A 26,792-nucleotide genomic window follows, 5' to 3' on the forward strand; every position below is an offset into this window, starting at 1 on the left:
ATTTCATATGCAACTACAAGAGCAGAAAGCAATAAATTAGCTTTTATTTTGATCTGCAATGTATAGGTAAGTGAAACATTAGGAGAAAAAAATAATATGTAAGTAATAAGGTACGAGAAGAAAAAAAAATTAGATTTTTTTTCATTTCACAAATTCCCATCACCTAAATGTCAGAAACGAGTGTGTGCGCCTAATGCATATACATATATAGATTTACATATGCATGTGTGTGTTCCCAGATTTTGCCTCTAAATTGATTGTGTCATTATAGTTTTCATGGTTGGTTTTGGATTGCTTTCTGTCTAGGTAGCTAGTAGCAGACCTATAGATAGAGGTATATTTATAGATAAAGATAGGGGTAATTAGAAAAATGGACACAAATTCTAGCCCTGTGACTAGAATCGTGAGTGAATAATGTTAAAATTGTGATTTGCAGCACTGTGAGCCCCTTCCCTAGACAAATAAGTAGTATTTTCCTGGTTTACTCATTTAATCCTAATACTACACCAAAGTGCCTTCGTTTGGATATTCTATTCCTGAGGCTCTTTCCATGACTTGTTCCTATGACTTTTCAAATCCTGTGAGCACCCACACAGATTTGCAACTTCCTTTGGTAGCCTACTTCAAAAGTCACTGCCATGTTTCCAGAAGGATCTGGAAATTTTGTGATGTATTTCTCCATCAACACATATTTGTAGACCTGAGAAAGTTGGTTGTTGTACACGACTCCACTTCTTTTACCTATGATGACTGCCAACATGCTAGTTTTTTTAAAAGATCTAATTTCTTTCTACCAATACAATATCATACTTTCTTAAATGTAGAATTAAGTAAAATATTTTAAATATGACATGTGAAATGTGATTTTATGTGGCTGTAATGAAACTATAAAGTATTATATGAATAGTTCTATATAAATAGATTGAATTATATAGTTATACCAACTAGCTTTTCTTAATGTATACGTGTTTTGAATCTCTCAAAGTTTTGTATTTGTGTCATCAAAAATAAGTTATTTTTGCAAATACATTATAATTTTTCCTCAATATAGATCCTTTTTCCTACCAGATATTTTTTTGCTTATTTTTGGTATTAAACACAGTCCACTATCTTGCTCAGTAAGAAGGTTGTCTCCTGGTAATTTTCTGTTCCTTTTATGAGAGTTTTTTCTTATGAGTTGTATTTTCAAAACCCCAAGTTTTCAATAAGGCAGCCTTTGAAATACCAAGTTTCCTAATTTGTCACTTAGTTCTTAAATAATTTTAGTATGAAAAATCAACAACAGGAATAGAATACAAATATATCAATATATTCTGCTTATATTGTTGTTTTATTTAAGGATTGTACTTTTATCTATATCCAACCAAAACAATAAAACTTTAAAGGCACCTCTCATATGTTATTCAGACCATCACATCTGTGTCAAGACTTTACAATTATATTTGACTCAATTCATTCATTTACTCATTCTTTCTTTCATTCTATATAATAAATTTATTGAATGTCTCTTATGTACCAAGCATTATACCATACTGGGAAGTAAGATAAGGGATAAAAAGTAGGAGTAGAAGTCCCTATCTCATAATTTCTGTACTGAAATGGACCATTCCAGGAAGAGGTTAAAAATTTGGAAGATAGATTGTCATGATTTTGTCATTTATAGTCAACAACGCAGAGCACTGAAACACACCTAATGAGGTTTCAAGGATTATATTTTTCCTCCTTGCCTTATAAACAAATAAATTAAACCAAACTAAACACTAATAAAAGCCAAGCTAGGACTTTGTATATTTTCCAGCTGCTCTAATTTCTCTCCAAAACTTACTTCTTCTCCTTACAGAAGTCCACTGGCTGCCAAAGCCAGGTTGATTTGTAATGGCAGCTTCTTCCATCTTTGAAATGTTAATCCATGGATTGACATTAAAGTAGGAATCCATGGTAAATCCCAATAATATCCTATGAGATATGAGTACTTGCTTTACATGAATCTAGTGTTTCAAAGTAATGGTGAAGGGCACAGGGCAGGTAAGAAAAAAATGCAGCTTTAATTTTGGGCTCCAGACTGACTTAAAAATGTTAGTTCTTGAAAAAATTCTGTGTGTAAATGCTTAACTGCCTTGCTAAAGATACAGATATTCTGGTCGTATAAATTGTTCATTTTCTTTCATGTGAAGTTTAAGGCAAAAAATATGTATCTCTACCCTGGCAATCCCTTCCTCTCTACCTCACATCAAGATATGTTTTCTATCTATGGGACAAGGATGAAGGGTGCAGATTTTGACATCCTATCTAAGTTTTAAAGCTAGCTTTCAATTCGCTTTTTATTTTATTTACTTTAATCACTTTTAAAGTAAATATAAAAAGTGATACTAGATTCAGTTATTAGGAAACTTAAGTTTGTTTGAAACAGCTATGGTCCATTCAATTCCCCTTTTGTTATAGATTTTATTAAATCTGAATACAGAACAAGTATTTGTAATGAAAATTTAGAAATCAAATTGGGGAATGCCGAAAGTGTAAAAGCTGTTTTAGGACACTTAGTAGGAATAAAAGTATTTGATTTATACTTTTTCTATTGATTAGATGTTAGAATGATGATATTTTAATATACTGGATTAATTAAAATATATTACTTTTTACTTTTCATATGTAGCTACAAAAATTATTAAGTTACAGTATGTATCACATATTTGTATTAGACAGCACTTGGATATACTTTAGAACTGGATTATATTACATATGAATTCTATTTTATGTTATATTTTTAAATAATCTTGAAATAACTTTAGTAATACAATTATTAACACTTATTTTAAAGCTTATATTTTAGGCACTCTGCTAATCACTTGATAGTCTGACTATATGAGTGCTCCGTATCATCTCAGTTTTACACCTAATTGCATGTAGCATCATGACAGGTATCAGTAGGTGCTCATTATCATTCTTGTGAATGATTCATTTTTAAGATGATCTTTTTGGAAGTAAATTTTGCCTAATGGGTAAGGCCCGAGTGACAGTTATTATTGAAAAGAGGAGAAGTTTAGCAAATTATCTGAAGTAGACTTGCTTCTTATTAATATATATTTTAAATATATTTTCACTGATTTCAAAGAGGAAGGGAGAGAGAGATAGAAACATCAATGATGAGAGAGAATCATCAATCAGCTGCCTGCTGCACATCCCCCACTGGGGACCAAGCCAGCAACCTGGGTATGTGCTCTGACCCGGAATTCAGCTGTGACCTCCTGGTTCATAGGTCGATGCTCAACCACTGAGCCATGCTGGCTGGGCTAGACTTGCTTTTGATGTTACTTTTTCTAATTAAGGTGACATTGTCTTAGCATTTGGCATTACCAGAGAATTCATAATATAGCTCAAGAGAAAAAGAAATTCAGGACAAATGTATAAGATGGGTTATATTTATTTTGAGAAAATATCATTCAGCCAAAAAGTAAAGAAAAAGAAAGAAAAGAGAAGAAAAGAAAAGAGAAGAAAAGAAAAGAAAAGAAAAGAAAAAAAAAAAGAAAAGGAAAGGAAAGGAAAGGAAAGGAAAGGAAAGGAAAGGAAAGGAAAGGAAAGGGGAAAGAAAAGGTTATTACATTCAAATCATGTTATTTGTCTGGTAATCTTTCTAGTGAGAAAGCAAAAGAAGCTATAAAATTAAAGAAAATATTGACAGGTTTTCAGGCACTGAAAATGACATTTCACTTTCCTTTCTTTTTATTAATAATTGAGCTCAGAGAGGAAGGGAGAGGGAGAGAGAGAAACATCAATGATGAGAGAGAATCACTGATCAGCTGCCACTGGTCCCACACTGGGGATCGAGCCCGCAACCCAGGCATGTGCCCTCAACCCGAATCGAACCTGGGACCTTTCAGTCCTCAGGCCGATGCTCTATTCACTGAGCCAAACCGACAGGGGCCACGTTCCTTTCTTATGAAGAACCTCTTTCTGAGATTTCAGAAACCAAATAAATATCAAAAGCCTTTATTCTTCTTTATAAACCTTGTCTACATCCTGCTTTCTGAGATCCATGATGAATGCAAATTGGGGGAAATACCTTATTACCATTGAGAATGATTAAATAAAATCAGGACAACCATCAGATAGCTAGATTCCTTATTTCCCTGATGTAGTCTGTGTCTTTAATTAATAAAGTATGATATCATCAGAAAGTTTTTATTATGGAGTTTTAAGTAAGGTTGTAATTTCATGTCTAGAGAAATAAATTTTGACTTTTAAAACAATCATATTCATATAGAATTAACTCTAGCTGATACCAAAGTTGTAGATAAAACCAAGCATTTTCTCAACATTTTAGTAGGTATTTTTTAATTAAAAATATGTTATATTGATAAAGAAATAACTCCTCAAGATTTAAGTAAACAATTAAATAATTTAAAAATTGGGAGAGAAACACCAAATTATCTCTTTTAGTTATATTGATATATCGTTGCTTAGAAATTCTTACACACCCAAACAAACCAAAATGCTTTGCCAATGTCCATATAATTTATAGAAAAGTATTTTTTTCTTCTCTTATTTATTACTGTTGGGAGGTGGCTGTTAAAATTTAAATTGTACATTAGTGTATTAAGGCTCTGTTTAAATGCATATTTTAAAATTCTGTTTCTGTTCTCTTTCTTTGAGTGCAAAGTGCATTGCACACGTCATAAATTAATACTGAACAATCCAAATTTACCCCAATAGGGTCTCTCAGTGCCGACTTTATAAACTCGGTCCTTGTTTATTCTGCGTGTGGCCACTTTGGTTATTAGTAGGGGTTACACTGACTGCTTTTTCCAGATTTATGAGACCTGGCAAAAACCTTGAGAAAACAGAGCTCAGCTTCCCTCTTTAGAAAACATTATTAGATACTAAGTAAACATGAATGTAGGTAAACTGGTAGTACTCAGCCCAACATTAATACACCTTTATTTAGGTTTCAGTCTGATGGGTGAAAGAATGCACTGGGGGAAGGGGCTTGCTTTACAGAGACCACAAAAAAGGTGCATTTAAATAATAGCTGAGACTTTGTCCTTAGAACACCTTCATGCTCATTCATGAAGAGCCGTGATCCTGTGCCAGGGCAGCATGCATCATGTCCTTCTCCCAGTGGAGGGAGATCAAGAGGACACTCAATCTTTTTAAAATCAGCACAGAACCCCTGAAAGCAACATGATTAATTTTCCCAGGATTTCAACAGAAGCTTTGAGAAATAGGCATACTGCGCAGTTAGTTAACACATGGTTTTCAAATAACTTATAATGCTTGATAACATTGAAGTTATGAAGAGATGAAAGCATTTTTTAAAGGATAACTTGAACCTATCTCTTGCCAACAAGTTCATGGCCTGAAAAAGAAAAGGAGGGATACTTTGTCTGCTAGATTAAAAATGATAGAGACACAACAACTAGGTACAGTGTGTCACACAATTAAATCCTGAGTTGGACAAACCAGCTGTCATGAGCAGTTTGGGGACAATCCTGAAAATTTTTATATGGATTGGATAATTTAAAAATGCAAAGTTATTGACAGGCAAAATAATTAAGTTACAAATAGGTTGCATAATATGTATTATAAACTCATAATAAAATATATTTATATATGCATAGAAAAATATGGAAAGATGAAGATTTTAACAGTGAGAATTTCTGAGTGGACATGGATAGCAATTTAAAGTTTTTGTTTGTTTATTTATTTATTTTGCTTATCTGTGGTTTAACTGTGTAGAGTGCAAGCATACTACTTTTGTTGATAATTAAAATCTATTATTAATAAAATAATTAGCCAGTAGTAAAATTTACTTTGGTGTTTACACTAAGATATGGATATTGTGAAATAATATAAAGAACCTGTAGTCTTTAGTCAGTGCAGCAGGTAAAGTCTTTGTTTTATTGTGTAGAATCCCATAGATTTTTTTTAATGCTATGAAATTGGTTTTTCTTGATACCACTCAGACTTTGCTAAGAAATTTCAGGTCTCTTTCTCTACCAAAAAGAAGAAAAACACAGATTTTTTCTTATGGGAAGAATTCTAAATCCATTTTGAATTTTTTTGTTTTTAGGGTAACAAAATAAAAAACCTTGCTATAAATACGAATTTTTCAAACTCCTTTTATTTCCATTCCTAGTCATATTATACATTCATTCTTTCAGCATTAGGCCATTCCCTCAGGGAACCTTTTTGAAACTTGATGAAATAGATTTGGCTCTTATTAGGGACTCTGTAGTAATCAGAAAGTGTTAATAACATTATTAATAACTAGAGGCCTAATGCATGAAATTCATGCAAGAGTAGTAGGCCTTCCTTCCCCTGGCTGCCAGCACTGGCTTCCCTCTGGCACCCAGGACCCAGGCTTCCCTTGCAGCCCCAGCTTCATCTGGAAGGCTGTCTGGAAGGACGTCCAGTCTAATTAGCATATTACACTTTTATTATTATAGACTAGTGGCCCAGTGCATGGATTCATGCACATTGAAAGGAAATTAATTAGAAGGTGGCTGGCGGGGTGAGACTGGGCTAGATGGGCTGGACACACCCTGAAGCCAACCTCCCATGGTCCCTCCTTGGCCAGCCGCACGTGGGGCGGAGCCATGGCTCAAAGGGCATCTGTGGCGTGAGCGGGGGCCCTCCGGCAGGTGGGGTCCATTGGCCTGGCCTGCGGGGCCTGTGGGGATTGGGCCGAAACTGGCTCTCTGACATCTCCTGGGGGGTCCCAGAGTGCGAGAGTTGCTGTCACTGGGCAGCTCCTGCGTTGAGCATCTGCACCCTGGTGGTTAATGCACGTCCTACCTACCAGCCAGTCAGCTGGTCGCTTAGCCTTTTATATATATACATACATGTATATATATATATATATGTGTGTATATATATATGTATATGTATATGTATATGTATATATAGATATAGATATAGATATAGATATAGATATAGATATAGATAATCATGTCTTGCAAGTTGTAGACCAGGGGTGGGCAAACTTTTTGACTCAAGGGCCACAATGGGTCCTTAAACTGGACCGGAGGGCCGGAACAAAAGCATGGATGGAGTGTTTGTGTGAACTAATATAAATTCAAAGTAAACATCATTACATAAAAGGGTACGGTCTTTTTTTTTTTTAGTTTTATTCATTTCAAACGGGCCGGATCCGGCCCGCGGGCTGTAGTTTGCCCACGGCTGTTGTAGACTATTGATTCTAGGAAATAAGTAATAGATTCTGTCCAGAAATCTAAATATATAAAAGCCTAAGTGACCGGCCAACTGGCTGGTAGCTATGACACACACTGACCACCAGGGGGCAGATGCTCAACGCAGGAGGAAAACCACAGACATGGAAATATGGAACAGACTGATGAATCTTAGAGGGAAGCAGGGAGGGGGAAGGGCAGGAAGAGATTAACCAAAGATCTTATATGCATACTAGAGGCCCAGTGCACAAATTTGTGCACCGGTGGGGTCCCTCCTCCTGGCCTGCAGGGATCTGGCCAAAACCAGCTCTCCGACATCCCTCAAGGGGTCCTGGATTGCGAGAGGGTGCAGGCCAGGCCGAGGGACCCCACTGGTACACGAATTCATGCACCTGATCTCTAGTAAGAAATAAAAACTCAGCTGTAATAGGTTCAACCAAATTGTGTGCTGATGTTTGAAGTGACAGATGAAGAATGTCCTAACATTTTTTTTAATGTCAGTAATCCTGCACACATTTGAACATTAAGACACCTTAAAGAGCATCTTCACTAGTCCTTTCATTTAAGGATGAGGAAACTGTGATTCATAGAGAGTTAATTTCCTAACAGTCACACTATTTGTTGGCAGAGTTTAAACCAGAATTTAACTTACATGATCTCTTCTAATACTGTGTATTTCACTCTGCACTAAAATGTTTTCCATATTTTAGGACAAGAAAATGCAGAAGTGTTACTTACTAAATCAATATGCTTTATAGAAACTCATATTAAAGTTAAAGTGAAAAGTTCATACTAACCTGATTTCTCTCATATGATCAAATATCTCCCACTAAAAATTCAAGACTAGTAACCTTAAACACATTAATTAGTTCATTTCCATTGATGTTATAAGCTTACTTAGCCCGTTATATAATACTATTTAATGTAATTAGTTCTCATATTCAGAGTATATGTTACTCTTGTAAGAATTACAAGTCCAAATAGTTCCTTATTACTCATCTCAAGATTGAGTGAATATGAGTAATAATTTGAATTTCAAAAATAAACAACTCTTTGCTAGGTTCTTCAAAAACTTGCTTTGTGTTTCTCTTTTTAATTTTCATGTCAACTGGGATATTATGGTTTTTAACCATTTCATGAAAATGCATTTGAACTCTTTTACGATCCCACCTATTATATCAGAGGGGAGCAATGAGTGGTAAAATAGAATATTTTTCCCTTTATGTTAACAAGTGTATTTTTAAAAATGCTATCATTTCTTACAAATCATCTCTGTTGAACATAATATTCTGAAGATTAAAATAAATGTTAGAACTCTTGTTACCAGTAAAATTTTCTTTCAGAATATCTGTATATGTTTTTTTTTTGTTTGTTTTTTTATTTTGGGAAATTGGGGCACTTCAATATGACTAGATCTGCCATACTAGGATTTTAAATTTAGAAAAGATCTTAATGTTCCAATAGGTCTACCTCTGTTTAGGCTGCTATAACAAAATTCTATCAACTGGTTAGTTTATAAATAAGTACAATTTATTGCTCACAGTTATGGAGGCTGGAGTCCAAGATCAAGGGTCCAGCATGGTTGCTGTTCAGTGGGGACCCTTGTCCTTGTTCAAAGGTGGCACCTTTTCACTGTGTTTCACCTGAAGCAGCTAGGGATGCTTGTGCCTCTTTCTATAAGGCACTAATCTCGTTCATGGGGGTTCCACCTCTTGATTTAAGCACCTCCCCAAGGCTTCACTTACTAATTCCATTACATTTGAGGGTTAGGATTTCAACATATAAATTTTGGGGGAGGGGAGGTACAAACTTTCAGACTACAGCAAGGTCATATTAACTGAGGAGAAAAAGCTTGCTGGTGGCAGAACCTGACCTCAAATTAATGTTGAGACCCATGATGATACAGCTTTCTTCAGACTGATAGTCAGATGTTTGGTTATATAATATTTTCCATTAAAGACCATTCCATCATTATAAAAAGATGTAATGATTGCTGTTATGGTGGCTGTTAAAAATAATGAAAAATTCTAAGGGGGTGAAAATAAAATTTGAGTTGGCACTCTCTGTGAGGACTATGCTGATTATACTAAATAAGTTTAAAGTGATGGAGTTATTACAAAAATTTAAGTGTTAAATTCTAGTCTGCTAATATATATTTTTTGAACATTATTAGTGTTGTTCCAGGTTAATTCATAAAACAATTCCATACTCTACTTTCCTTTCCCCCATGCATTGATCATGTTTGTTAATAAAACATACATTTTTCTGTCAGCCATGAAGTCATTTTTTATATTTGCCTCTTCTTTTTAAATTTTTAATCAATTCCCAGTTGATTATCATTAGCAGACTTTGACCCACTTTTTAACAGTTTATTATCTAGTACTTCAGCAGTAGCATTAGCTGTATATTTACTGTTATATGACATGCCTGTGAAATTCCATAGCAAAGATAAATAGAGAAGGAATAGCATCTGTATGCTGAAAGTAAGACAAAAACACAGTAGGCTATTGATCGTATTGCCAAAATATGTTTGGCCAAGAGAGCTGGAATTTTATAAAGATGAAAGAGAGTCTAATCTGCTAATTCTTATCCTCTGATCACATGCAATAAATATTAAAACTTTGCTTCCTAATGTCATTCTACATTTGTACTGTTTTAAAAATAATTTTATGCTAAAACCGGTTTGGCTCAGTGGATAGAGCGTTGGCCTGCGGACTGAAAGGTCCCGGGTTCGATTCCGGTCAAGGGCATGTACCTGGGTTGCGGGCACATCCCCAGTAGGAGATGTGCAGGAGGCGGCTGATCGATGTATCTCTCTCATCGAGGTTTCTGACTATCTCTCTCCCTTCCTCTCTGTAAAAAATCAATAAAATATATTTTAAAAAAGTTAAAATAAAAATAATTTTATTATGAAATACAGTACAAATAATAGATGCTACAAACCTATCAAAGGTTTTATACCTATACATTTTAGACTTACCTATAAAACCAAATGTAAGACAATTAATAAAATGAACATTGGTTGTTTTCTGTTACATGAAGACCCCAAAATAACTGCTCAAACAAGATAGCGGCTTGTTTCTGTACTGTGCAGAAGGGCTGATATTGTCAAGGGTTCAGGGTTGGTAAGTGGCTCTGTTCTGCCCTCAGATACGTTCTGTCCCCTTGCCCTGAGGTCCTCAAAGTGTTGCCCTCAGCTGCAGTGTCCCAACAGCTGGCTCACAAGCACCTTGCCCACATCTAGCCTAGTTTGAATAGGAAATGAAAGAGGATGGAGGTAAGAAACTTATTTCAAAGAAGTATAACGTGCACTATACACATCACTTTGAATTAACTAGTGACAATATATTGATTCTGTTTCTCCAGCTGTGAGAAAGGCTAGCCTATAGCTCCTACCATGTGTCTTGCTCACATTCAAGGCTGATCCATTTCTATTCCTAACACAAAGTGTAGGTATTGGTATTGGGGGACAGTTAGTATTTCCTGCCATACCCATATACCCATGCCCATCACAAGATAAAAATTTTAAAAAATACACTTTTTTTTCAAGGAAAACAGCATTTGTAATGTTAAAAGTTATTTTTTATCTTTTATGATTTCATTATAAAGTTTCAATCAAATCAGACCTCAGAAATTTACAGTAGTTGTTTTGTGGATATGCGTGTAAGTCATAACCATAACTTTGGATATCTTGTCTGAAATGTGATTTTTTTAGACCACATAAACTCATTGGAAGTTTTTTGGTAAATAAATTTACATGAGTTTGTTTTAAAATAAAACCATCCCATTGTTGCTAATCATCTTATACAAATGGATACTATCAGAATTAAATTGAAGAATGGTTCAGCTACACCCAGATAACTGACAGTGTGATATTTCTGCATTCACACTTGAATGTTTTCTTGTATTCATAATCATCATCTACTATCATTCAAATTCCTTAAAATAGTCATTCTATTTTGTCAGGTTCTTTATCACAAATTTACATGTGATTTCCAGGCTATTAAATAATGTCATTTATGTCTCTTAGGAAATTTATAGAATCTTGTATTCCCCAAATTCATTTGATGTTGAAGTCAGAAGAACAGATATTTTTGTTATATTTTCCCTTTCTAATTGGTTTATTTCTATCTCATAAACATTTATTAGGCTTCTACTCTGAGTCTATTCAGCTTCTATGGGCCATTTGAGGTGGATTTAAAAGACTATACATTTTCTGTGTTGAAGCATCTTTCAATATTTTTAGAGAGGTAAGAAGGGCACACAATTCAGACCATATACAAGATAACTTAAATGTAAGTCAACGTGGTAGAGAAAAATGTGCTGTTGTGATCCTGATAGAGAGTGAATGTTTTGACCTGGAATTTTCCAGATGCTATTTGGATAAGCTTGGACCTGAGAAGGCAGGGCATTGGCACAAGGAGCAGGAAATGAACATGACTTAGATGGTAAGTGGTCCTTGACCATCTTGACTGGAACAAGGAGTGCACATTGAGGAACAGAGAAAGTAATTTATTTAAAGAAGGAACATGCCAAGCAGGAAGTTTATATTTTAAACCAGAGATGGCATTTTGAAAGCAAATGCTTTAAAAAAAAACAAATCTGGAAACACCAGGCACTCCCAGAATTGGTGTTTACCAGCAGAGTGCAGAATAACAATGGTAGTAACCCAGGCATACACTCATAGCAACTCAGGGCTCCATTAATGGGTTTGAAGATGGAGTAGAAAAAACTAATTATAGAGATAAAATGACATTCACATTATTCAAAGACATAATTGACACCGTTGACAATCTTGCTTGGTAGTTAAAGAACAGCTATTCCCTTACTCTTTCTTTTGGTATATATGTTATATTTCTATTTGATAAAAAGAAATTGTGGGCTTGGTTGTGGGCACATCCCCAGTAGGGGGTGTGCAGGAGGCAGCTGATCGATGTTTCTCTCTCATCGATGTTTCTAACTCTCTATCCATCTCCCTTCCTCTCTGTAAAAAATCAATAAAATACATTAAAAAAAAAAGAAATTGTGGGATCAATCCCCAGTGTGGGGTGTGCAGGAGGTAGCTGGTCATTGATTCTCTCTCATCATTGATGGTTCGATCTCTTTTTCTCTTCCCCTTTCTCTCTGAAATCAATAAAAATACATTAAAAAAATAATGTTCTTATCATAAAACTTTCTCTACTGAGACCATGGGGTTAGGAGGGCTGGAAAAACTTAACAGAATTTTCCGAATTGCTAATGAGCATTTGCTCACTTCCAAACCATAGGTACCAACAGGATTCTTTGGCAGACTATACCCAGTGTGTGTGTGTGTGTGTGTGCGGGGGGGGGAGAAGGGGAGAGGATGAGGCTATCCTAATTTGTAATAAGGAATAATCATCACAATGACCATATTTATTTTACACTTACCATGTGCTTATAGGGATTTTACTGTTATATTATTTCAAATTGAATAACAATAAAGTTGCCATTATTTCCCAAGTTTTGAATAAATACTTGTTCAAAAAGTGCTAAAACTGAAATTCATACCTAAGTTCCCCTGACTCCAAATTTCAAATTCTTCACTATTTCATGACCCCTCTTTACATAGAGGGTTTTCTGTAATACTCTCAAGTAAGGTTAGAGAAAAGTCTTGAAAAAAAAATACCTAGGGATACGAGGAATGTCCTTGACCTACTCGGTTCTTTCTTCTATTTTGGGGGAATTATGAATCTTTGAAGTGGCCATGGGTCATTTCATTTTGATCCCAAAGTTCCCATATGTTTCTGGTACTCTTCAGGCAATACAAGTTGTTTATGTCTTCATGATTCATGATGACACACACATGGATAAAATATAGAGATTTTAGCCACTTCATTGCCTGGTATTAGGTGAGCTGGTAATGGAATGAAGAGGAGAATGGCTACTTCTGTCATTTATTTAACAAATAAATGCTCATCTCCTACTCTGCGCCAGTCACCTTGTTAGTGTTTGGGGATACCATGGTGAATGTGGTTGATGTCCTTGCCTTCATGCGGCTTAAAAGAAGTACATGTTATGTCCATAGAGGGAGATCACATTTGTTCTGGAAGGTACAAATGCAAACCATGAGAGGTAGGCAAAGGCCTAAAAATTATTTGGAAGAGGTTTTTTTAAACTGTACTATAATAGTTTATCATTTTGAATACTCTGAAAAAATACAACAATTATAATTAAAGCTAAAATTATTTATGTATATAAACTCTTTTGGCTCATATATCCAAATAAGCTTTCAGAAGTAGCTTTAGGTTGGCTTATTGTCAAAACTGTTTATAAATATTAATCTCAGTTCTAAGATATCCTTTATGGACTTTTGTTCAAACATACTTTGTAACTCTAAATGGAATAATTTAAAATAAAAACATTTCTTTTTCATTCTTCCTTTATTTTTATTTTCTAACAATTTCCATATCCATTAAAGCAATTAAATGCGTTCTTTTGTTTAGGATTTCATTTTGGCAGTGCATATGGGCTCCACGAATTGGAAGTTCAGAGAAAATAATGTATTATTATTATTGTAATAGGAATCTTATCTAATTGCACATTGAAAAAATTACATTATGGAATGCAGGTTGGGAACGCTCATGCCAAATCATACACACGCATTTGCAAGCTGGATAGGAGAACATGGGGTTTCCATATTTCCTTTTAAGTTTCATATTCACTTAATATCTTTGGAAAAATAGTTACTATCACAGTCCATGCGAAAATGGAAGACCTTTAAGATAAGTTTTTTTCACGAGCTAGCTATGTGCCAGGCAAGATACTAAGTGCTTTCCATGGGTTATTCTGGCAACGATCATCTCATAAGAACTGATAATCCTATTTTGTAAACTGGATTTAGAGAATTAAGTGAATTCTCTCAGGGTGTAAAGCTGATAAGTAGCAACACAAGGATCACAACGCAAACCATAGCAGAGCCAGGGCCTGAGCTCTTCTTAGGCTCTGTTACCCCTGAGAGAATTGAGAATTTTATCCCAGTTGCTGCATAACACATAGTAAAAATAAATGAGCTCAGTTACTGAGGATTTTGAGAGATTATTTATGGTGAGTTCTATATTGTAATCTAGACTACAGTGCTAGTTTCACTTCTGAGTCAACTTCAGAAGTTATGTAGTAGAAGAGAGAAGTACGTAAAAAATAAAAATGGGGAAATATCACCGAGAACTGTATGCTCAACTCAGGAGTCCCCTGCTTATCTAAGCCAGGCAGAAAGATATGGGATGGCCATTTAAATCCAGTTTTTCAGATATGGCTGAGAATGTAAGGATGGGATTAAACACAGTTCAGAAACTGATATTACATATACACAATGTTATATATCAATTATATCTCAAGAAAGAAAAAAGAAACTGAGGCTAACATATAGGAAACTAGATAAGGATGATGACGAGGGTGGAAGTGCAACTGCACATGGCCTCAGCAGAGCAATCGTGCAAAAACAAAAACAAAAAACAAAACATAGGCAAAACATATTTACATAAGGAAGACCAGAGGGTGTTTAGAAATATGGGCTGCCTGATAAGTTGAAATTTCTGTACAATTTCATACATTTTTGTACAATAAATGTTTGCACCCCAATCTGTTTAAATAGGCATACTGCTCATGCACTAATTGCAAGTTCTATTTAAAATAAAAACATGAGTTCCTTGTATGTATTTAGAGAATGTAGGTAAAAGGGATTAATTCAGCTTTAATGAATTAACTTTTTAACAAGGTTTATACTGTGCTTCCATACTGCATATTCAGTGAATCTAATAGTTTTTCTGAAAAAAAAAAACATTGGAGAGTTATACTTTATTATGGTATATCTATACTAATAAAGAGCTAATATGCTAATGGTCAATATCAGGTCATTAGCATATTAGCTGGGGTGCTGCTCCAGAGATGGGGCGGAAGTGGGGAGGAGCCAGAAGGAGGCGGGACCATCCTGTGCTGGGGAGTGCAGGGGTGAGAGCCCGCCCTCACCAGTCCTTGGCCACCCACCTTTGGCACTCGGAGTGCCCCGCGGCCCACCTGCCAGGGGAAGGAGCACAGCGCAGCAGACGGGAGGCTTCCACACTCTCCTCCGAGACATGATGGGGCCAAGCTGCTGCGGAGATGGGGTGGAAGTGGGGAGGTGCCCAGAGAAAGCGGGACCAGCCCTAGGCGACTAGAGGGACTGAGAGCGGAGCTTGAAGTGGCCAGAGAAGGCCAGAGGATTTGGGGGCTGGGCCAGGCGCGCTGGAGCTCTGCAAGGACAGGTTTGGGTCTCAAGGCAGGGCGGCACCGTGCGATTTCAAATAGCACGCTGGGCTATATATATATATATATATATATACATATATATACATATATATACATATATACATATATATACACACACACATATATATGTATATATATATACACACACACAAATATATATATACACACACACACACATATATATATGCGTATATATATGTGTATGTGTGTGTGTGTATATATATATAGTTTAAAACATGTATTAATCATATAACAATATTTAATCATTTTATAGTAATGCTATTTTCTATTATACAATGGTCACATTTCTTTTGAGTTTTGTTTCTGAATAATATTAATTTGAAATATGCATTTTGAGAATAAAGGTCATGTTATATAAACATTGAATTCTTATGCAAATGTTACTTGAGTAATTATTAAATATGGAAGGAATTTGTAATATGTATAATATGTGCTATTTATATACCATCTCAGGCCAAGCAGATATAAGATGTTCCAAGAAGTACAATAGCCCTTTAAATCTGGGGGAGAGACAACCTCAAATGCTATAAATACAGCAATCTTGAAATCTATTAATAAATAATACTTGGCATGTTTACAGATCTGGAATGGTTTAAAATGCAATTGAAAGTTTTTGTTTCTTTTAAACTTACCTAAACCTAATTGAATAGTAACATAATATCTAAATTTTTCCTACTTTCAGTCAGGAGGTACTGCTTCTATGTTTTCTGGGTTATTATAGCTAATAAATTAAAAATTATTTTTGAGTTCCTGCTATATATTAATCAAAGTTTTGTTATGTTATATATACAATTATAGGGTGTTAATAATGAAATTAGATCAACCATGTTTTATAAGCTCATATTAATTTCAAAATATACTTTTAAAAAATGATAATTTTAATATAAGTAAAATTACTTGTAAAAATAGATCTTGAATAAATATAACTGCTTTTAAACGTGATTATTTTTCATGCAGGAAAATTATTTTAATTATTTAAAATAATCCTATTGCTCAGGCCAGTGTGGCTCAGTTAGTTGGGCATTGTACTGTGCACCAAAAGGTTGTCTGTCTGATTCCCTGTCAGGGCACATACCCAGGTTTCTGGCTCCATCCCCAATAGGGAGCCAGCAGGAGGCAGCCAATGGATGTTCTGCTCTAACATCTATACTTTATTCTTCCCTCTCCCTTCCTTTCTCTCTAAAAATCAATAAATATATTTATAAAAATTAAAATAATCCTATACATATCTCAAAGGATGTCAGCAACTTATTAAACTTAAGTGCCATCATAATTAGTCATAATAATTTGTTTAAAGAAAGTGAGAAAAAAAGAACTTTGAAAGATTTTTATGCCTATTTATTTTTTTAATCCTCACCTGAGGATATTTTTCCATTGAATTTTTTTTTTGAGAGTGGAAGATAGAGGGAAAAACAGAGAGAAACATCAATGTGAGAGAAACACATCGATTGGTTGCCTCCTGCATGAGCCCCGACCAGGACCCGAGGTGGTGAGGAGCCTGCAACCAAGGTACAGGCTTTGATCAGAATCGAACCCAGGACCCTAAGGTCAGCAGGCTGGTGCTCTATCCATGGAGCCAAACCAGCTAGGGCTTTATGCCCATTTTAAGCATAAAGGTGAGGGGTGGGAATGGAAAATAGTACTACACTGAATTACATAGGATAGATGGATAGATGTATAAAAATTAAAAAGTATGTACAGTGGAGGGGGATTGGAGGACTGGGTGAAAAAGGTGAAGGGGTTGGTATTTGGTAGTTACAAAATTATCATGGGGATGTAAAGTGCAGCATAGGAGTTATGTATGATGCCAGTTGGGTATAAGAAATACCAGGGAGAAAGCTTTGTAAAATATATGATTGTCTAACCACTATGCTGTACACCTGAAATCAATAAAAATAATATTGAATATGAACTATAATTGAAAATTTTTAAAACATTTAACATTTATATATATAACATAATATTTAATATAAAGAATATATTAAATTATAGACATAAGCTATTGCTTACTTTCAATATATTACTGAATATACCAAATCCTTCAATTTTGCATAGCCCAGAAGGTTATTTAAATTCCTACTTTTCCTCCTTTAAGGCTAGTATCCTGTCTAGAAAAGAAGCCTAATTCTGTTAATCTTTTTAATACAAGTGAAAATCTTCAAGTCAAGTATTATACATATTGAACAATGTTTATTATATTTTTACTTTAAGATTTTATATTATTTATTTTTAGTATCTACTTATCTTTCCTTTCTTGAAAAATTACATGATTCAAATTAGAAGAATAGCATTGGAAGCACTCCAGTTACAATTATGTCTCATCCTTCATAAGTGTATTCAAACTCTCACTGACTATCTCCTCATAAGCTATAGAAATGGAGTTTATCTGCTTGCATGTTCATTTGTTTGTCTTGGTGGTATCCTGTAATGATGTTCTTCATTTGGGTTCATACTCTTGAGGTTATATAATGTTATCCTGGAATCTCTTTATTTTACAGGACTTATTAACTGTAGGCATATGTTCAGGTCATTATTAAGTGTCTTTAAAACCAAAGCATTATGCTAAGCAAAATAAGCCAGTCAGAGAAATATAAGTATCACATGATCTCACTCATATGTGGAATCTAATGAACAACATAAACTGTTGAACAAAAGTAGATCCAGAGACATAGAATCATTTAACTGACTGCCAAACCTCAGAGGGAAGGCAGGGGAGGGTGGATGGGAAAGAGTTCAATCAATGAACTTATATGCACATATGCATAACCCATGGACACAGATAATAAAAGAGTGGTGAAGGCCTTGGGGGGGGGGAAGGGCAGGCTGGGAGAGGTAAATGGGGAAAAAGAGGACATATACAATACTTTCAACAACAAAGATTAAAAAAACACAACACCATAACTTGCTCTTTTTACTTAAAATAATTTTAAAAGAAAACTAGAGCAAATTGAATACATTAATTTTAAAAATGGTTAATACTCCTTGATTATTTACTATGTACTGGGTGTGGTGCAGAGCTTTAGAATAGAATCAAAATGGAAACCATTACTATATGTCATTATAACTAGAAATATAAACAACAATCATTAAAGAACTATTACTGCTAAAAAATGCTGGACAATTTTTTTATTTGTTGAAAAAAGTCGGCCTTGCTCATATTCATTGGTTGTTGAATTCAATATGTTAAAAATATAAAATAACATTAATTAGATTTACATTTAATAACATTACATTGCTACTTTTATTTACTTAATGTTTAGTAGCTGAGTTGGATGAAATTCAAATCTGATATGAAGACTGAGTTCCTAAATTCTACCTATGACACTAAGTTCCTTTCATACACTACCTACTTTAATCCCAGATAGTGAATTATTTAAACTCTTCTTCCTATACAGATGGAATGCCTGGCCTAATAAGAAATGCTTATTTCCCTGAGGTGTTTCAATAAATATTAAAGAAACAAATTACTGTTAATATGTTTAGCACATATTTTACCTTTAAAAAACAACAACAAGACTAGCTCTAGCCAGTTTGGGTCAGGGGATAGAACTTTGGCCTGGGGACTGAAGAGTCCTGGGTTTGATTCCTGTGGGGCCCGGGCAGGAGGCAACCAATCCATATGTCTCTCTCACATTGATGTTTCTTTCTCTCTTGTCTCTCCCCCTCCCTTCCACTCTCTCTAAAAATCAGGTGAGCACTAACCAAAAAAATAAAACATCTATGCTGCTTTGAAAGACAGGTTTCCAAGTGCATAGTTCTTTCTGCTGACACAGAAACCATGGGGCCACTAAGTTAGTTTGCATATAGACCATTTTGTACATTTTGACTTTGAGGAGTCATGTTTTTTCAAAGATTTTAAATCTATTTATTGCCCACATTAGCAGAAATGTTAGATAAATACTACAGAATCTGGAAAAACCTTTTTGAACATATAAGTCAATGTCTAAATTAAAACTAAATGTGTATTTCAGGAAAGTTAAAATTTTGGAGTATTTATTAAAATATCAATCAGTTTGATAATAATGACATTCCTAGTAGATATGAAGCATAAAGTAAATTAGAGGAACATCTCAATAATAAATACAAAGCTATTTTATTATTTCAAGAAAATGTACTAGTCTTGCCTTCTTAATTGAAGTAATTTCTAATCCACTTTATTCTACTTATAAAATAAATTCTTTTAAACAGTAGGCAGCACATATCAGAATATTTGAGGTGGAGGGTGTTAAGTTTTAACAAAACAATCAGTTTTAATAATAAACATTTATGTTGTCCACACAAAGGCAGGCATTAAAATTTGATTATTTTCCTATAATTTATACAAATATTTCCATAAAATATCTCTAAACATTCTACAATTCTCAAAAAGCATATCAGAATTCCAAAGGGTGAGGGGTAAGATTATCTTGGTCATGAAAAGGTGCATGGATTAAAATGCTCTCTAGAGTGAGAATTTGAAAAGAAAAATCTTAAATCTTTGAGTTGTGGATTAATTAAATTTTAAGGGAGACCAACTTTAATTGTGTTGTTGGTTCTTTCTCTGACCTGCCAATTGGTAACTCTCAGTGCTATGCTTTGAGTAGCAAGTTGAAAACATATTTAGGATAAGGAAGATGATTAGCAATAAGATCATTTATGGTAGCATTTTATTATTTTTATGTTAATGTGCTAATTATTTGAGCAGTTTGGACCTCGGGGACTCTGGTTTCTTTAGGACCTTTTTACAACATAAGGGTTATTTTGCTGTTACTGTTATGTTCAGGAAAAAATGCAATCTGCAATATTAAATCTAACAGGTTGCACAGGTATGTTCTGAAATCTCACTATTATGTTATTTTCTGTTGAGACGGATTCAGTAGAGTAAGATCCTGAAGAATTTCATCTGGGTATAAGTACAAAGCTGTAAGGCAAACAAACCCAAGCAACATGTAACAAAGGTGTTTTGTTGAGCAGGTATTTACACAACAATATACTTTCAGCATATTTTAGAAATGTAAACTAGTTTGATTTATCTTTACTGACAAGTTACTGACAACTGATTACTGAAATGTAATACTTAGTAATTCATACTTAGTTTGATATGTGGTGAAATATCACTGGCTATTATCATAAGGATGTTAGGAAGTAGATTAACATTTAATTAATATAAGTGTCTTCTACATGATATCTGAAAAATCAGATGGTTTTCCAGACTCTATGGGAATGTATCAATTGATGAGGAACTTATGAGATCTGAAGACAATAAAGTCCACTAATGGACAGTTAAAATTATTCAACCAAAAGTTGCTGCCCTATAAATTCTACTCATCGGTAAGAGTGCTGTACACTTCAGTAGTGATTGCATACCCCTGACTGTAATAAAGTAGCGGGATGCTATGGTATATTAGAAAACACACAAAGAAATTTAGAGAGGATGAAATAAAATAAATGCATATGAAACTGTTAGCATTCCAATCTCTATTCCGGTGGAGCTTTATACATACCACTTGCCTTCTTGGATATCACTGGAATATAAAATATCCCTCTGCTAACATAAACCTTCTTTCTGTTCACCTATACTGTCTCTTTGGCTCTTAAGTTTCTTCTATAATTTCTATTTGGTTTCTTTTCCATATTTTTGCCTTGAAGTAATGGTTCTAATAATTCAATCTTGTGTACCCTATAGGAAAACCATCTAATCAAACAACAACTAAACAATATGAGCTACAAGTAGGCCAAAGTGAGTTTCTACTTTTAAGTTGGGGGTGGTCATAGCTTCTCATGTCTCCTGAATTTAAAAAATATTCTCAGGTGACCCTATGTGCACTACAAAGGTGCGAAGAACAAGTAGCTCTTTATAAATTAAAAAAATAAAATAAAACCACACACACAAGGATTGCTTTACTCCCTTCCCCTACCTATCTACCTACACACACACACACATCCCTGAGAAAGAATTCGAAATCTAAGTGTTTAAGGTTTTCATGTGTGAAGACTTATTATGTATTTTGATTCTTGTCCTATGTATTGAATCTACTTTTTCACCATAATTATACATTATCTTGCCTTAATGATTTTTGGAACAAATGAATATAACTCAATAAGGCAAATCAATGAAGTTTACATATGAAATTGTATATCCTTACTCCTCAAATAATATTTTTGAGGAGTTACCATCCATGTAATAAGTTCTGGACTCGGCATTCTTTTATAAAATGGTACAAGGCCTTCTTGAGTGCTAGATTATGCATTTGGATCTCTGGCTTAGTGAAACAGTGTAAAAACCTCTCATAATCAGAACACTCCCTATTGGCTTCACATCTGAAGATCCCCAAGAGTGCTATTTGTCCCAGTGAACATCTGGAATAGATTACATGCAGTTAATTGGCTCCAGGTCGAGCTTGTTACAGACAGTAGCATGCAGTATAACCTATGCAATTCTCTAAATCCACCCACTTGAGGTTAAATCGCACCTACTTCTCTCTATAATTCCTCCCAGATGCAGGGCACACATATGTGTTCAAACACAAAATGCACACACACACACAGACACACACAAACATGAACTAGAAGATAGCAAAATATCAATAGATTAGTGGAGAGGTTGTTGGCAATACATTTTACCCATAAATTATTTCAGTTAAAAGATTAACAATTGAATTCAAAAGATTGTTGGGATGAAAAACAAAGAATCAGGAGCAGCAGATTTTAGAGAGTTGACGGTTTTATACTAGAAAAAATATTTAAAGTCAAATAAAAAGTTCCAGCAGGTTCAGGATTTGTGTTTTATTTTGTCCCTCACCCTTAGCATATGTTTCAGCACGTGTAGGTACTTATCAGAATGTCATAGAAGCAAGGGAAGCAGTGCTTTGATATTTGACTTATTTAACAATATTAATGAGTTGGGTTACAAGGAACAGTATGACTACTGTTCATTGAAAACCAAAACATCAATCTTCTTAACTTATAGTGTTGGAGGCACAGGGCATGTCATAGCGATTAATGACCAGTTGGAGGAGTAGATATCTCAATACATAGCCAAGGGCCATTAACCCCAACTGGCCATTAATTCCCAGGAAATGTCCTGTACTGAAGTCATTATTGCTAATAAAATGCACACATGGAAAATTTCCTCTCTTTTGCCTCTGCATAAACATACATTCACATTACATGCTTTGTTGCATGTCATGAAAAAAAAAGTAGTATTTCACATGTCCAGAGGCTCAGAAAAAACTAAGCCTAATGAGAAATTTAATACCTACTTAAGTTCTACATTCAATTTGCCTTTCACTTCTTTTTCAAAGGGTATGACTAGGTGGAGGAATGCATGTTTGTATGCCAGGGCTGTGGATCTGCTGCAATCAGATACCTATGTTCTGCTAACAAGTGGGTATAGGGAAAAGTGAAAGGAACAGGCAAATGGGATTAGAGAAACCTGATGAATATGGATAGAAGCAGCTCACATGATGAAATAGCAAAGGCAGTGTGGAGCAACAGCATAGTTTGCGTCATCATATATTAGGTACCAGAACAGGCATGAGACACATTGAAGAGTTAGCTCAAGTTCCTCTTTGGTGTCCTCTTTTCTGCCCCACTGGACTATGCTACGGTCTCTGCCTTCTCCTCAGCAATTTAACTATGTCTATCATGCTTCTGGCTTTTCATGAACCCTTAAGTAGGTTTCGCTCTTTTCCTGAACTGTCTCTTTTTGTATTCCATTCACCTTTATCTGCCCTCCATGAAACTGTCCTTGTCTTGCTTAAACCTATGTGATACTCCTTTGAGCTGTCATCCCTAACATCCCATAAATATCCCAATTTTAGGAATTGTTTCATGGTACTTTAACTATTTGTATATAATCAACCACTCTTTTCAGAAAAGAATCTTATCTTTATTCTCACCTTAATAAATACTTGGACTTTAGCTATGGTTTAATTAGATAGATAGATAGATAGATAGATAGATAGATATAGATATAGATATATAGATATAAATATTTATTTGAGCATAAATTAATTTCAAGAGCTCCAAACCAGAAATGGCTAGGCGCACTCCACCAGCAGGAGTCAGGGAAAAGACATATAGAGAAAATGCAGAAGCAAAGAAAGGAAATTATTATTTTAAAATATGTCTTTATTGATTTTAGAGAGAAAAGAAGGGAGAGGGAGAGAGAAATAGAAACATCCATAAAAGAGAAGCACATCGATTGGCTGCCTCCTGCATGTCCCTTATTGGGGAATAGAGCCCACAACACGGGCATGTGCCCTGACTAGGAATAGAACTAGTAGCCTCTTGGCTCAGCGTGGATGCTCAACTATTGAGCCAAACTGGCTGGGCAGAAAGTAAATTATTTCATTGGCTGTATTTTTAAAGTTTAGTTGGATGTTTGTCATTGGATTTCTTTAGTGTTTTGAGTTCATAACTTTGAGTCATTCATAGGCTTAGATTTAGGTTTACTTACCACCATGACATTAGAGCCACGCCAATCTAATGGCCTCCTTCCTTAATTAATTTACTAGCATTAAGTAATTTAATTTGTGTAAAGCAATTTAAAAAAACTATTATATATAAATGCTCAATGAATGTAATTTGTAATTATTAGTATTAGGATTAGTTTAAAATATGTGAGTGCTCTCCTGTGTAGAACTTTATATGGTGCAACTAAGATTACATTGTTCCAGGCCTAAATTGTACTGGTGGCCCTGACCTGATCATCTCTAATTTTCCCTATTTTAGGTAGACTTTTAAATACCTTTAAAGTCAGAGCAAGAGGAGAACTCCTTCAAGATGACAGCTTTTATTTGTTTTTGCTTGGGGGATGTCTTCCTTTGGGAATGATATGGGAAAAGAGTAGGCTTCTACCAGTGTTTTTATCTGATTAAAGAATTCAAGTTACAGAAAGAATTGACTCCTTCTACATTTGCATAAATAACTTTAGAAGATAGGCTAATTAGCATAAATTGTTGATTTTAAGTTATACACTCATTTCCACAACTGAGTAAAGCCAGACCTGAATTTTATTATTCATTTCTGATTCATTTCCCTGGCAAAAATTTGTAAGAGCAAAACAAGAGAGAGGGAGCAGTTGTTTTTATATCTATATACACTCATAAATTTATGACTAAGTCTTGGAAAATCTGCAAAATGCTGTATTAATAATAGTTCTTTTTTTATTTTTAGCTTGTTTCCACTGTTTCAAAGAGAACATTGTTTTCATCATGAATGCTAATAAAGATGAGAGACCAAAGTCCAAAAGCTACTATTGTTACTTTTTTCATGCCTTGATGATGCTAAGCATGACCACGCTATTTCTTCCGGTCATTGGAACTTCTAAGCAAAATATTCCACGGCTCAAGCTAACCTACAAAGGTAAATGTGTAAATGTTTTCAGATTTTCTTTTTAATTACTGTAATTTTTTTATTTAGAAATGCATGCTGACTTCACTGACATGTTTATTGTATTGGCATCAGTTAATAAAAATAGTATAGAACACAACGACCAATTATTTATTATTTTTGTGAGAAAAATAGATACCCAAACTGTATGTATAGATGCAATTTTCATTCCATTTATTACAATGATAAACTACTTATGAGCATAATTAGGAAATTTTGGTCTGCAAGTTGTAATCAGTTTTGTATTAAAACAAATCAATCCCTAAAAAGGGAAAAAATATATTTCGTATAGCACTACCAATTAGTGTATCACTAGAGGATATTTTCTTTTTTAAAACTGTAAGATATCATCAAAAAAATTAACACACTAATATACCTTTAACATCTCAAGCAAATACATATTTTATTTTAAGGTAGTATGAAAGGCTTAAAAGGATGAGAGAACTATTTCAGAAATGAAATATGCTAAGCTAATTATTTTTAATATTTAAATTAATATAAAAGCAAAGTTTATGTTAAGTTATATTTAATCATCTTAGGTATATGTATGTGTAAAAGGTATATGTATATACTTATATGTGAGAGAGAAGACTGAGAGTGTCAAGTTTTATGCTTAAGAATTTCTTTTGTTCTCTTTTCTATGATATACCCTTGGCTTCTTTAATACCTTAACTAATGAGAGGAATGTAGGGGGCTCAGACTTCTCTATTCTGAAGTTGGCAGGTAAAAGATTATACTGGCGGTTTTAATATACTCTAATCTTTAAAGCAGTTTATTTTCAGCTTAAATGAAATATCAATTATAAAAGCTAATTTGAAGTCAAATATAAGTGTTAGTGGAATTAGCATATTATACACATTACACACTTTTATATGATGGTATTTGTTTGGAATTTATATCATGAATTAAAGAGTTAAGGCAACATACCATTTTTTAGTTTTATAGTCTTATTGAATTTCTAGAACAGATAAAACTAATCTATGGTTAAAAAATTAGAACATAGCCTTTTTGTGGTCAAAGGAAGACTGATTGGAAATGGATAAGAGAGGAAACTTTCTGTGATTATGGAAATGTTCTCTATCCTGATAAAGATATCAATCACTGAAGTATATATGATATTTTACAACCCTTCATATTGCACATGTCCGATTTGTTTATTTGCCTGTACTTAAAATTACTTTAAGAACAGAAAATAAATATTAAAACTATATGAAAAGTTTGAAAACAAAGATATTAAGGGAAAAAAGGAAATGCTATCTGATTCTATGTTAGTGAATAACACAAGAATGTTGCATTGATATGGTGAATAATGTAAAATAAGTCAGGCTTGCGAAAAACTTATTAGTAGTCAATAATCAGTAACTGTGGATTCATTAGGAGCAAAGTATTGGTATAAGGACTGCGTGTGAATTATATCATTTTCATTCTTACTACCATCCTGTGAGGTGGGGATTATTATCATTCCCTTTACTATATATACTGAAGCTACAGAGGTGCTGAGAAGTTGAGAAATTTGCCAATGTCTCAAATTAGTTCATGGTTCAGCTCCTGCATCAAACCCATACTTCATAGGACCTGGATGCTTAATCCTGTTTCTCAGACCCTAGACATCAGTAGTTCTTCCTGGAGGCACTTGCCTCCCAGAGTGAACTTTAAAGTTGAAAGAAGCATCATGCTGATATTTAACTAATTGATTATACGAGTTTCAATTGTTAAAATTGAATGGAGTTGAAGAAGACCACGTGCTCTGTTTGGCCAAAATAGATGTACAGATTTGTGGGATTCTATGCCCTTTGATAAATTTATGAAAAAAAAAGATAAGTAGATTGTCATTATGTAACTGGTGTTTGCAATCAAATTTTTATTCAAGTGATTACTCAAATGCAACAAGCTGATCATTTAAAATAAATAATTAAAAATAGAAAAGCATTAACTAAGTTTTTC

The 26,792-nt window shown here is 34.3% G+C and overlaps 1 protein-coding gene across 1 annotated transcript in view; it reads left to right on the top strand.

Annotated features, from left to right (window-relative positions):
- The window catches only part of SEMA3D (semaphorin 3D), a 191,521-nt gene that overhangs the window by 40,660 nt on the left and 124,069 nt on the right, over positions 1 to 26,792 (top strand). The window contains exon 2 of the mRNA XM_006088678.3: positions 24,633 to 24,821. Within this exon, the coding sequence (XP_006088740.1) occupies positions 24,671 to 24,821 (151 nt within the window). The 5' untranslated portion in view covers positions 24,633 to 24,670. The remainder of the gene's footprint in view (positions 1 to 24,632; positions 24,822 to 26,792) is intronic.

The sequence above is a fragment of the Myotis lucifugus genome, unplaced genomic scaffold (assembly GCF_000147115.1).
Source record: "Myotis lucifugus unplaced genomic scaffold, Myoluc2.0 scaffold_51, whole genome shotgun sequence".
Classification (NCBI taxonomy): domain Eukaryota; kingdom Metazoa; phylum Chordata; class Mammalia; order Chiroptera; family Vespertilionidae; genus Myotis; species Myotis lucifugus.